This window comes from Hyaena hyaena, unplaced genomic scaffold (genome assembly GCF_003009895.1).
Source record: "Hyaena hyaena isolate Hyena2069 unplaced genomic scaffold, ASM300989v1 scaffold_417, whole genome shotgun sequence".
NCBI classification, from domain to species: Eukaryota; Metazoa; Chordata; class Mammalia; order Carnivora; family Hyaenidae; genus Hyaena; species Hyaena hyaena.
In genome coordinates, this window is record NW_024081050.1 from 580,919 (window position 1) to 595,234 (window position 14,316).

At 33.1% G+C, this 14,316-nt stretch overlaps 2 protein-coding genes across 3 annotated transcripts in view; one reads left to right on the forward strand and one right to left on the reverse strand.

The window, feature by feature from the left end:
- The window catches only part of LOC120245429 (PARP1 binding protein), a 61,544-nt gene extending 52,247 nt beyond the window's left edge, over nt 1-9,297 (forward strand). Inside the window, exons 10-12 of one of the 2 annotated variants that reach the window (XM_039252485.1) lie at nt 6,527-6,662; nt 7,141-7,277; nt 9,252-9,297. In XM_039252485.1, the coding sequence (XP_039108416.1) occupies nt 6,527-6,662; nt 7,141-7,277; nt 9,252-9,269 (291 nt within the window). In that variant the 3' untranslated portion in view covers nt 9,270-9,297. Of the gene's footprint in view, nt 1-6,526; nt 6,663-7,140; nt 7,507-9,251 lie in introns of those variants that run through there. The other variant, XM_039252484.1, reaches the window with a different exon arrangement.
- PMCH (pro-melanin concentrating hormone) lies at nt 7,832-9,810 on the reverse strand. The gene is made up of 3 exons (XM_039252486.1): nt 9,189-9,810; nt 8,653-8,851; nt 7,832-7,896 (listed from the first exon to the last, which is right to left on the reverse strand). Exons 1-3 carry the CDS (start codon nt 9,435-9,437, stop codon nt 7,847-7,849), a joined length of 498 nt encoding a protein of 165 aa, XP_039108417.1. The 5' UTR covers nt 9,438-9,810; the 3' UTR covers nt 7,832-7,846.
- Between the last annotated feature and the right edge of the window lie 4,506 nt (nt 9,811-14,316).

Below are 14,316 nucleotides of genomic sequence, written 5' to 3' on the forward strand. Positions count from 1 at the left end.
CAGATGCGAGGTCTTCTCTACTAATATAAAGTTGCATATCGTTTCAATATTATGGACCCAGCAAACAAAAAATGTTCTAGAGTCCTATGAGAATCCATTTGTAGCACATAAAAGTGCTATAGGATATAGATGATAATGCTTTGTTCTGGAACAGTGTTGGAACTTTCTGTGGAAATGTTCTGTAACTATGCTAACACATGTTGCTATCAAGCACTTGGAATGTGGCCACCGCAATTGAGGCTCTGGATTTTTAGTTTTATTTAATTTTAATTGATTAACTCCATGTGGCTAGCATATTTATTAAGAGTTGTAGTTCTAGTGGATTAGAGATACCCCCAAAAAGAATAACTAGAGACCAATAAGTAGAGGAAATGGTGCCCTGACCGTGAGAGATGAGAATAAGATTTAAATAGGCAGAGAGAATGCAAGAGAGACTTATAAACTGAGCAAATAACCTGATGAAATTATTGGGTTATCTCACTAGTATAGACTGTGTACTGAGTAGTTGTACAAAATAAGTGACTAAATAGTGTGGGGCAAGGTTAAGGGAAGTGTGTGTGACTTTTGTGGTTTTAACAAACAGCTATTTTTTGTAGGGCTTATTGTAGGGATATGTGTGTGAGAATCTGAGAAGGATGGACTATTTAAGAACTTTAAAGGAACAGTGGATATAATGGGGCTTAAGGACTCTGCTGCATGGTTTTCAGTACTTAAATGTGATTTAGGTTTTCTCTGCATGTATACATTTCTCTTGTTTCTTTATCAAATGGTTTCATTACTCTGCTGAACAGAATAGGGCTTACTTTGTCTTACGTGTTTTTTTGTCTCAAAGCTTGTGTTCTTAGGGTGATTAAGCTGTTCTTTGCCAGTCTCCTTCTCTCATTTCTGGGTCACATGGTTTCCTTTCTCTCTATTAAAGAGTAAAATCCATTCTTTAAATCTTTTTTCTACCTCCAAGGCTTTGCTTATGCATGTTTCTGTTCCCTCATACTTTCCTCTTGCATGTATCTGTTATAGTTTTGTAATTTTACTTGATTCATTCAACAAACATGTTTTATATTCTTCCTGGGTACTAGGCTATATCCTAGGTATATCCTAGACACTGGAGATACATCAGTGAACAAAACAGACAAAAACCCCTGCCTCCATGGACAGGTCTTCCCCAAATATTTGTGGGGCTGGGGCATAAGAATATAAATGGAAGTCCATACATGGTCCACCTCCAGAGTCCCTTTCAACCTTTGTTCTGTTCCATACTCTTAGGGACACTCCTCAAGAGGTATACACACTCCCCTCACTGTCACCCTTGCCATAAACAGTCTGCCCTTAAGCCTAGAGGAAGTGGCCAGCACCACCCCAGTACCTAAGGTAGTTTGAACAGGGAATTCTGGGATCCCAGAATTTGGGATTGGAATAGGATCTAAAAGCGGGTCATAGTCTCCAAGTGGGCCTTATAGACTCCTCACCTTGTGGGGCAGGGGAAACCACGGGAAGGCCAGAGCCAAACTAAGGGTTTGCCAAATTCAGGGTTTTGTTCATAGAGCTTACATTTTAGTTGGAAGAGGCAAACAACAAAACAAGTGAATTATGTGGAACATTAGACGGTTTTTAGTGCTGTGGAGTGAAATAAAGCTAGGGAGGGGAATAAGGAGAGTGTGTTCCTTTGTATGTGTTTTGATTTTAAGTTAGGATGATCAGTAGAGGTCTCTTTGAGAAGGTGACATTAAGCAAAGACTGAGAAAGAGCACCATTTTTCATTAGAATGAAAATGGGTTGTTTGTATTAGACTCAACTAAAGTTGAATTAGTTGGGCTGAAGTAACGAGATTGGGATTTATTGAATACCTTCTAAGTGTCAAATGTTATATTAGACATTTTATATCCTTCATCCCAGTATTGAACTATCTCACTAGTATAGACTGTGTACTGGGTAGTGGTACAAAATAAGTGAGCAAATAATGTGGGGCAAGGTTAAGGATGTTCAATTCTAGAAGACATCATTTTCTAGACCTTACAGTTAGTTAGTAACAGAACGAAGGTTTGTATTTAGGTATAAGACTTCAAAGACTTTATGCTCTTCCCAAAGAGTAGATAAAGGTATAGTAATTATAGTGAAGAGTCATAAGAAATTAATGCTACTATAAGTCAAAAATATCTTTCTGCTATTTAATGAAATAAATTGAATTTCACTGATGAAGCAATGGGTTATTTGATGTATTTACAATTCATATGCCATTAATGGTAACAAAACTGGCCTTTCTGAAAAGGCAGTAATGTAAGAATGAAAAGATAAGTTTAGAATATTTGTTTTCAGTTCCATATTTAATGAGTATGTTGAGAATAATTTCATCTTTTATTGATTTATTTATCAGCATAATGGGACTTAGCACTTTCATTATCTTATTAATACACCTAACTCAGAGAGTGACTGCAACTTTACAGTATTTTGACTCATTTGTCTTAATTTAACTAGAGTCAGGCTTTCCTATGTGAAGTACTATTTTCCTCAAACTGGGAACCTACTAATAATTCCAATTTAAAAAGAGCTTGTGGCAAAAGGACTTTTCCAATTCTTGGCAAGTTTGAAGTTCATTGCAATTTTACTGTGGATAGAAATCTTTCCAAAGGGGGGAAATCACTCTACAAAGGAAAATGTTCAATCCTTTTCTCTCATGTGACTTGAACATAGAATGATTTTAACAGCCATGTATGAATCTGGACATTATTCTCAGTTGTTTAGTACTTCAAAAGCAGTTTCAAGAGGGAATTATTTTGCTTGTTTGTGATTCCAAATGAAATACTCAGAGAGATTTGGAAGATTTGCAACAGGAAGTAATCTCAATTCTATGTAGCCACTAATCCTGTGCAGAAAAATTCAACTTTTATGAACAAAAGAAAAGCAATCTCTTTTAACTTATAAATACAAGCCAACACAGCTTGTATTGTTTTGATAACTAAAATGAAGATGTTGATTGTAAGTTCAGTTTTTGAGTTGCATTCCTAGAATTAATTTTAGAGTCGTCCTGGTCCTGAGAACTCTAACAGATTTCTTACTGTATAGGAAAACTGTCTTCATATATGTTACTATGTTAATTAGTTGCATGGCATCTACATGGATCTGTAGAACTTATATAGTCCTTTCCTATTTTTAACTTTACTTAATTCTGACAGTTCTGTAAGATTAATATTAATCTCATTTATGTGTGGTTCAGAGGTTTACTGGAAATCATCTGGTTTATAAGTAATAGGGCCAGTTTTAGAAGGCAGGTCTTTTAACTGCAAATCTGGAGCCTTTCCAATCACATCACTGTTTTTTTGTGCTTTTTTTTTAAGCTGGACATAACATTGTTGGCTCCAGTAAAGTTCATGATCAATGAAAATCTCTAGGTCTTTTTCATATGTTGCATTTAAGTTAGGTTTTCGTCATCCTCATCTGTAATTGATATTTTGAAGTTAAATCCAGGACTTTGTTTATCCTCATTCATTTTCATCTTCTTATTTTCTACTTATGGTTCTAGTGTTCTGACATCTTTTCAATCTTGAGTCTGTTATCCAGTTTACTTATTATTTCTTCCAGCTGTGTGTCAACAGCATGTTTTATAAGTAGAATACCTTTGTGATTATAGAAGCCATCTAAGCAACCTCTTTAGTATTCTGTGTGCCTATTTATCACATAGTTGGAACTTAATAAGTCATAATTGATAAAAAAAAAAAAAAAAGATTTTTGTACAGGGCAGGAAAGAAAACCCACATTTAATCTTTTACAAAAAGAAAAAAAATACCTTCATTGTAACTACTCAGTTATTTCTTTTGGACATAAGTATTCCAAGATTACCATAGAACTATTGCGGTTCTCATGTTTTGATATTTTTATAAATAACATTTTTTTTTATGGTGGATATAGTGGTTAACTATTTCCTTTCACATCTGAATCTATTCTCAGTATTTTAGGAATCCATTGCCTTGTAATTCTGGTTTCTGAAATTACACTACTGTCACTAAGCCTCAAGATTTCCTCTATAGGGGGCCTGAAGAGAGGAAATCTAGTTGTAACAAGAGCAAGGGCACTTATTCTGTAATTGTATTTACGTAGCAAGGAAAGGTTTTTACTTAGCTGTATGTCAATAATAAAAATGACACTGCTTTCTGGGGCGCCTGGGTGGCTCAGTCGGTTAAGCGTCCAACTTTGGCTCAGGTCATGATCTTGTGGTTTGTCAGTTCGAGTCTCGTGTTGGGCTCTGTGCTGACAGCTCAGAGCCTGGAGCCTGATTCAGATTCTGTGTCTCCCTCTCTCTGCCCCTCCCCTGCTCACAACTCTGTCTCTCTACCTCTAAAAATAAATAAACATTTTAAAAAAATGACACTGCTTTCTAAAGAAATGTTTATTTTGCTTAATGTGAGACTGAGAAAACATCAGTTGTCTGTACTAAATAATGTAATTATTGTATTTTTATTTGGAGTGTTTTATGAGTGGAGGTGATGAAGATTTTGTAGTGGGATGCTAAAGTGGTCTAAGCCACCCACAGGTGCTATCACTATCTGGGTACTATGGAAATGATCCTAGCCAGCCACCTAGCATCCATTTGCCTTCATGGTCTTACTGTACTCTTTATAACTCATTATGGGCAATAAGTTTATAATTCTTTATAAGTAATAACTCTAGTGAAACAAAAGAAATGTTGTATAAAGATATAATGTCAATTGTTAATACTGGTTTTGTAGATAAAAATAAAAGTTTTTGATAATGTTACTAGATTAATGATGTGATGTAATATAAACTTTACAAAGTTCATTTTATTAACAAAATATTTTAATGGCTTTCTCATTTGCTTTAATTCTATATTTATAGCCTTAATGAAGTCCAGAAAGGGCTAGTTAAAACCTTTGGTCGTATTTTAGGGCATCTCATAACGGAAACAGTATAATGGTAGTTATATTCATGTGGATTCAGGAAGATACTGAATTATAGTTCCATCATTCATAAATTAAGAGCTACTCTCTTGCACTATTTCAAATAGTTTTTGATATTTTACATTTTCACGTTTTTTTAATTTTGTGAATTTTTATGTTTAAAATGGAAGATATCAAACCCCAATTATTTAAATTTTCAAACAAATTTAATGTAATTTTTAGCGATAGGGGAACTGGAGCTCTTATAAACACCATTAGAAGCACATAAACTTGTCATTTTGGGAACACTTGCTTTTATGAAGCAACTGGATTAATCTAATTTCTTTTAACCATAGTCTGGATTTCACTGCCATTATCTCTGCAAACATCTAAGTGAGTTAATGCAGTGATCTCTCTGAATGTATAACATCATATTTACTGACTATCAAATAAAAAGTTATACTGTTTTAGACTTTATGAACTGTATCAATCAATATTTTGTAAGTAATGTTCTGCATAATGTAGTTTTTGATGTGTTTAATTTTTAAGTTAAGTCCTCTTTATTTACTCATTTATCTGAAATTTCTTAAAATTTTTTTTAAATGTTTAGTTTTAAGAGAGAAACAGAGCAAGAGGAAGGGAGGGACAGAAAGAGGAAGACACAGAATCTGAAGCAGGCTCTAGACTCTGAGCTGTCAACACAGAGCCTGACAGGAGGCTCAAACCTAAGAACCATGAGATCATGACCTGAGCTGAAGTTGGCTGCTTAACTGACTAAACTACCCAGGCACCCCTCATTTATCTGAAATTTAAACATCTGTTTCTGAAAAGGATTTGACATCTCAATTTGGAGATATCTCTCAATTATAACTAATTGTCATTATATATCTACTGTAATTACTGAAATTTGCATTGTCCATATAGATTACTTTGTTCTGAAATAAAACAGCCACTGGTTTTATGTTTGGAGAGTACATTTCCAAAACTACTTCCTTGGCATCTGTTTTACTGGTTAAGAATTAAATTTAGCTTTCTGATTTTCTCCTACTTATGATCTTTGAAGATAAATCTGAGTTTATGTTGAATATATGACCATTAAGTCTCTTCGTGAAATCTTCTTAGAATGATATGTTTGAATCATCTTTCTTATTTTCCTAAATATTCAAGTATTCACATATTCTGGAGTCTCAAGTTGATTTTTCTAAACTGTTACAAAAATTTTTTTAAATGTGCATAAAGAACAAAAATGCCAGTTGTTGCAAAGAATGAGTTTGCAGATTATGAAATATCAAGGGTTAAACGTTCCCAGTGAATAATGGAATTTTTAAGGGCAATTAAAAAAATTATTTTAGCAAGAGAGTGAGCAGGGGAGAGGGGCAGTAGGAGAGAATGAACCTTAAGCAGGCTCAACACTCAGTGCAGAGCCTGACATGGAGTTCGAACTCACAATTCTGAGATCGTGACCTGACCCCAAATCAGGAGTAGGACATTCAACTGACTGAACAACTCTGGTGCTCCAAGGGAAATTTTTATGATCTCTTGATTAAGATAGAGTATATTTCTATATAGATGAAAAAATAAGTCAAAATAAATCAAATCAAATAAATTTATACTTTCTTCTTTCTTTGTTTTACTAGATGAAGCAAACCTTAATTAGATCCCAGTTTGCTTGTACTTATAAAGATGACTGTACAATAAGCAAGGATAAATGGAATGATGTTAATTCAGCATCAAAGCCTTTGTATGCACTTCACATGGAAAATGACCTTCCTGGTAATTGACCTTATTTGAGTAATTAAATAACAATTTAATTCTAGTCTGTTCATTAGTTTTAACTTAAATAAAATTAGATTTTGTTTTGCATAGTATGAAATGTGAAATGTAAAGGTTTATGTTTTAAAACTTGAGTTTCTTTAAAAAGTTACATCTATATATAAATCTAGGAGGAATAGGACATAGTTTGATTTAACTAAATGAATTTAAAAAATAACTTGCAGTATTTATGGATTAAATGTCATGCATTCAAACAAAGCAAATATTTATTATTTATAGGGATAAAAAGTGATATGGGGAAAATGAAAATTAATGTGATAATATAGCTATATTTATTAATCATGTAATTTATGGTGTTATGTGTTTGCAAATCAAAGTTTTTAATATTCTTTGATTTTTAAAGTGTATTATAAAATTTTCACATGTAATAATGCTAAGTATTATGTAATCTCTTTCCTCTTTTCATCTTGCATAACAGAAGGTGTAAATTCATCTGTTGGAAGACCAACAATTGGAACAAGTTCTGGAAATGTTCATCTGGACAGAAGTAAAAGTGAAAAAGTTGCAAGGAAATCAAGTAGTCAGACAGGAAATAAAAGCTCAAAAAGGAAACAGGTGGATTTAGATGATGAAAATAATTGTTGTGATAATGGAAATGAACCATCTCAGCATAAAAATGTTAAGATACCTAAGACATCAAACAATTGCCAGAATAAATTGTGTGGCAAAATAGCCAGAGTAACAAAAATCAACAACTGTACAGCCAAGGACAAATTGATTACGGGCCAGACAAAGTTAACTCAATTTTTTAGACTATGAATTTGGTTTTTATGTGCTTTAGATTTCTGTATATATTAAGCCATTCACCAAAGGCATCTACTTAATTTTTAAGAGATCGAGGTATAAGTTACGATTCTTTATTATATTGGTCTAGAATATATGTATAAGGTTCGTATGTTAAGCATTTAAAAAATACTAGTAAACCATAATTATGCAGAATATTCACAAAGTTTAATGCACAGATAAAGCATATCTTTGAAGTTACAGATATATTTTATTAACTACTTTCTTTTAAAACAGACATTTAAAATAATACAAGTCATCATAACATTAAAGGCTTTTTTCTTGACAGACAAGTAAATGATTTTGTTTTCTTCAGAAAAGATGATGTGGTCCAACAGGTTTCAGACTTGCCAACAAGGTCGATAGACTCTGCCCAGCATGCACCTGAGCACTGAAGGAATAAAAAGTTTAAACTGTGTAAAGGACTATTATTATCATTACACAAAATTTTTTTTAATGTTTTATTTATTTCTGAGAGAGAGACAGAGTGAGCATGGGAGGGTCAGAGAGAGAGAGGGAGAAACAGAATCCAAAACAGGCTCCAGGCTCTGAGCTGGCTGTCAGCACAGAGCCCGATGTGGGGCTCGATCCCACAAACCATGAGATCATGACCTGAGCTGAAGTCGGACACTTAACCGACTGAGCCACCCAGGCACCCCTACTATCACACAAAATTTATTAAAAATATGAGAATGGATTTTATACAGCTAAATCTGAATAAGTCAGAATTACAATAACTCTTAAATTCTTTTTAACCCCACATCTTTGGCAGGGGTCACTTAATGTCAAGAGTATTTGTTTTTGTTTTGTTTTGTTTTTCATTTTATTTATTTCTAGGAGAGAGAGAGAGACAGCGTGAGCAGGGGAGGGTCAGAGAGAGAGGGAGTCACAGACTGAAGCAGGCTCCAGGCTCTGAGCTGGCAGTCAGCACAGAGCCGACGCGGGGCCCGAACCCACGAACCGCGAGATCATGACCTAAGCGAAAGTCGGACGCTTAACCGACTAAGCCACCCAGGCGCCCCTGTCAAGAGTATTTGAACCATGGTCTTATTTGATTTTGTTAAGATTGGATCTAAATCCACTTAAACTCAGAATTCTATTTTATGGCATTAAGATATAAGAATTGAATTTTAAAGAGACTACTCACTGTCAAAATCTCTCCTTCCTATAGGAAATTTAGCTGAGTTTTCTTCATCCCCAATTTCTCTCTTTTCTTGTGTTGATTCAGTATTCTGAACTCCATTATCAGCTGGAAAAGCTACAGATCCTTTTAGTGCAAGATAAGGTTTTAAAGCCATATTCAGTGGCAGACCATGATTTAAGAAATTATGTTTGGAGCCTGTGTTCTGTAAAGAAAAGGTTGATTTGTATTTTAGCTGTCTTATTGGGAATAGAACTATAATATAGTTGTATAATATTCTCATTAATCATTTCAAAGATGGCTCTGTACTATTTTGACTCTTTAAAACTACATTAGAAACATGTTTTGGGGAATAACCTTTTGGATAAGAGGTGTTGTCCAGAATGGAAGAACAACCTGGTATGTATGAAATTTCATCAGTTGTCCTAAAGCATAATGTGACTGCTTGCATATACTTCTGTTTATGAAATTTTACTTTCAAAGGCATTGTAAACATCATTCTAATTTCCACTGAAAAACAGATAAATCCCATTACCACTTACCTTAAAATTTTTGTTTTCTTCCTCGTTCATGAAACTGCTCTCATCATTTTTATATTGTTCCAGAGAAGGAGCAACGACTGATTTTTGAGGAGTATCTTCCTTCTGAAACGCTTTCCCCAGCCTGAATGTATTAAATACCATGTCATCTTCTAAATTTCTTATGGACTTGGATGCTGAAAATAAAATGCCTTGAGAAAACAGAGAAAAAGTTAGTATTAATATGTAGGAAGAGAGACTCATTTTTGCCATTCTTAGTTTGATGTTTGCATAGAGTCAAATAAGAGTATGTAAAAATGAAGGAAAATTTCTCAACCTGCTTTGAAAGTGATTCCTACCTTTATATATTTTCCAGTTTGAATAGAAAGCACTTCAAAGATGTAGACTTTCATCATTCTAGAAATGACACATCAGGTAGAGGCTAACCTCTTGTCTAGCTGCTAATACCTACATTGTTTGGTTTTAGTGGCATATTGTTTATTTTGAGTGTGTATTTTCTCAGAATCTGATTAAGATCCTTGGTAGAATGCTTTCTGTTGAGTAGATTATAGTCTCTTGAAAATGGATTGTTATTAGGAAGACCACAGGGCACCAAGCTGTCCATATTCTTATTATTTTCTTCTCTTTATTTTCTGATTAGGTATGGTATTAAAGCTAAAGTTATTTTATTTAAGGATGATAAAGGTTTTATTTACTTTTAATCCTGATTAAGTTGAAGTAGTCTTCAAAAAGGATTTTCTTTCATAAATGCTCAATGTAGTCTTTGGTAATTTAAGTATATATGCCTGTCAGTGTGAACAAAAAGTCATTCATGCCTTATCAAAAATTGACTTGTCATGTTTTACCTCTGCATTTACAGAAGGATATTACTGATACTTATTAATGAATTTAACAATGAATAAGAAGTCCATGAAAAGAATGTTTATGTGTTCTATAAATATTAATTTTGGGTTATATGATTGTTAATGAAACATTTTGCAATTAACTTCTCATTTTGACCCCTCCAAGTAGGAGAATACATTCTTTTATTTGTCTTCTGGTACGTATGTGCAAAAATTTTCTAGGGTATTCCTAGGTGTGGAATTACTCAGTCATGGAATACATGTGTTCAGCTTTACTAATGCCAAAATGTTTACAGAATAGTAGTCAATTTAAGTGCCCACCAGTGGGGGTTTGACAATTCCCATTGCTCAGCTTGGGTATCTTATTGTCCTTTTAATATGTGCTTCTCTAATTACCAAAGAAATTGAGTGTCTTTTCATATGTTTAGGAGCCATTTGTCATTCCTCTTATGTAAAATGCCTCTAAAAAAATCTTTGTCCATTTTTCTTTTGGTTTGTTTTTTTAATATTGATTTATGGGAGGTCTTTATCTATCCTGAATGTTATTCATTAGTTATATATGTATTAAATATCTTTTTTTCTCGTTTTGTGACTTGTCTTCTCAACCCTTTATGGTGTCTTCTGGGGCACCAAATTGCTAAATTTTATTGTTTAGATTTTTCCCCTCATAATATGGTTAGTACTTTCAACGTGTTTTTATTTAGAAATCTTTCCCAACCCTGAAATAATTATCATATTTCTATACATTCTAAAGTTGAAATGTTTCTTTTTTTATTTTATAGTTTTTATTTATTTTTGAAACAGAGACAGAGCGTGAGCGGGGGAGGGGCAGAGAGAGAGGGAGACACAGAATCTGGAACAGGCTCCAGGCTCTGAGCTGCCTGCACAGAACTGGATGCTGGGCTCAAACCCATGAACCACGAGGCCATGACCTGAGCCAAAGTCCTATGCTTAACCAGCTGAGCCACCTGGGCGCCCCTAAAGTTTAAATGTTTTGACATTGACATTTAAATTCTTAATTAATCTGAAATTTTGTGTATGATGTAGAATAGAGATAGAATTTTACTTTTTCCTGATGTTTTTACATATTTCTTGAATGATTTGTCCTGTGTCCACTAATCTGCACTGCTGTCTCTGCAGTATATCAGCTTTCTATATACATGTGGATCTCTTTCTGAACTCTTATTTCACTGCCAAATCTACAGTGTTAATTATTATAATCTTAAAATAATTTTTGATATCTGATAGGTCAAGTTTCCTAGCTCCCTACTTACCCACCAGTTTTTCTTCTATAACAGTTCCTTGGGTATTTGTCCATTTCTTTTTCATATAAATCTTAACATCATCTTTTCAAATTTTGTGAGAAACTTTGGTGGAATTTTGAAGGGAATAGTATGACTTTTATAGATTAATTTTGGAGGGTAATCATCCTCCAAAGATAAGATAGTTCATTTTCTTATCTATGAACATGCTACTTTTCCATATTTATTTAGATTTTCCTTAATCTTTTAATAACATTTACTATTTTCTTCATAAAGTTCTTACATATTTTTGTTGAAAGAATTAAAATTCTATATAATTATACTTAAACTATTTTATTGCCAATGGTATTTTTAAAAAATTTACCTTTTCTAATGTTATTGCTGGTTATACACATGCAGTTGGCTTTTGTGTAGTGCTCTTACAAATAAAATACTTCCTAAATTCTTTTTAATTCCAACTAGTTTATAAAGGTATTAATTCTTTGGGGTTTTCCATGAAGACAATTGATATAAAAAAAATAATGGCATTTTATTACCTCTTTCCAAGTCCTACTATATTTGTATGTGTGTGTGTGTCTGTCTTTGCTGTGTCTTTGTAAGCATACACACTGATACTGACCAAAATGCCCAGTAAATGTTGTGAATAGAGATAACAGACATCTTTGCAGTATGACTTGATTTTAGAGAGAGTGCTTTTAATGTTTTGCCAATGAGTATATAATTTTTCTCCTTCAATCTTTATAAAGGAAATGAACAGATTTTTCTCATGTTAAATCAACCACGTGTAAATGAAACAAACCTTTTAAAAATATAATTGGAGTCAGTGTGGTAATATTTGATTTAGTATATTTTGCATTTATTATCATGAGTGAGATTGATATGTACTTTCCCTTTCTTATGTTGCCTTTGTCTGGCATTTAGGTTGTGCTAGCTTCATAAAATGAACTGGGGAATATGTTTATTCCATTTCTTTTCTCTCCTGTAAAAACTATTTGAGTATGGTGTTTTCTTATTTTGTTTTTAATGATTCTCTTTGTTCAGTGACTGTAGGAGCATTCAGCTTCTCTGTTTCTTTCTTAGTTTGTTTCAGGAATGCATATTATTATAGACTTTGTCCATTTCACTAAAGTTTTCAAATTTGCTAGTATAAAGTTATTAATCATATTTTCTTCTAAATATTTTAAACCTTCATCTGTAGTTGTATTTCATTCTAATTATGTTTACTTGTAGTCTTATAGTCTCCGCCTGTCTTTCTTTCACCCCTCATTTTTGATCAAGCTTCCTAGAAGTTTATCAGTTTTGTTAGACTTTTCAAAATTGAACTTTTGGTTTGATGCTCTTTATTATATTTTTCTGTTTCAGTAATTTCTGCTTTTCATTATTTTGGGGGTTATTTTTTAATTTTTATAACTTCTTAAATTAGAAGAATAAATCATTAATATTTAGACTTTAAGAAAATAAGCTATATATTTCCTTTTATGTATCGTATTTGCTAGTTCCTACAATTTTGATAAGTAGAATATTTAGTGTTTAATTCTAAGTTTTTATTATTTTCATTATTATTTCTTCAGTTACTTAGGTATTTTTAACATTCCAAATATATAGGAATTGAAATTTGGAGGCAGAGAGTACCAATTTTCAACAAAATTTTGTCAGAAGTCTTGGTCTATAAATTATAGAGTATTTGAAATCTAGATTCAACAACATATAATTTTCAACTGTTTTTGACATATAAATGCAAATTTCATATAGTTCAACATATAGAAACTTTCCTATAGCCTATAGTATCTTCACTTTACATAAAAGTTCTGTCTATTCTTTTTTTTTTTTCTGAGAGAGAGAGATAGCGTGAGCAGGGGAGGGTCAGAGAGAGATGGAGGCATAGAATCTGAAACAGCCTCCAGGCTCTGAGCTAGCTGTCCACACAGAACGCTACACAGGGCTCGAACCCACGAACCATGAGATCATGACCTGAGCCAAAGCCAGACGCTTAACTGACTGAGCCACCCAGGGGCCCCAGTTCTGTCTACTCTTGAAAAGAATATGTATACATTATTGTTTAGAGCAGGGTTCTGTATGTGTCCCTAAGATGAAACATGATAATACGTTGTTTAAATCTTGTATGTTTTATTCATTTTTTGTCTACATGAACTATCAATTATAGGAAGAGATTCACAAATCACTGCAATGGACTTATCTAATTCTTTTTATAGTTTGCAATAAATTTTTGCTTTATTTATTTTGAGATTATGTTATTAGGACACTCATGATTTGAAATTGTTTCATCTTCCTTATAAACCGAATTATGTATCATGACCCTCTGCAGCTTTAATAATGTGTCTATTACTATTATTTTTCCTGTATTTTTATGTTTTAGGTGTACCTATTATAAATACCATGTAGCTGAGTTTGGAATTTTTAGTCTGACAGTCTTTGTCTTTTACTTAAAGACTTTAGTCCATTTACATTTATTCTGTTTACTGAATTACTGAGATTCATTACCATTGTCTTATTTTGTGATTTTTATTTGTTCTAATATGATTTTCTCACCCCACTCTTCGTTTCTTGCCTTCTGGTTAAATTTAATCTATTTTTGTTCTTTTAGAGGCAGCCCTAGACATTTTAATATCATCTTTAGTTATTTATGTTTTAATCTGTATTTTTGTCTTTCTCTCAAATAATATAAATATCTTAGAATCCTTAACTCCAGTTAACATTATCCCTAATTTATATGTTACTATATTTTTTTAATGTTTATTTTTGGGAGATAGAGTCACGTGGGGGAGGGACAGAGAGAGGGAGACACAGAATCCAGAGTAGGCTCCAGGCTTTGAGCTGTGAGCAGAGTTTGATGTATGTGGGGCTCAAACTCACCAAATATGAGATCATGTCCTGGGCCCAAGACAAATGCTTAACTGAGCCACCGAGGTACCCCTGTGCTGTTATTTTCTAACATTTAAGTTCTCTCTTGATTTTTTTAATGAAATAGAGACTATTCTATTGTTTTATACAATTAACATATGTTTA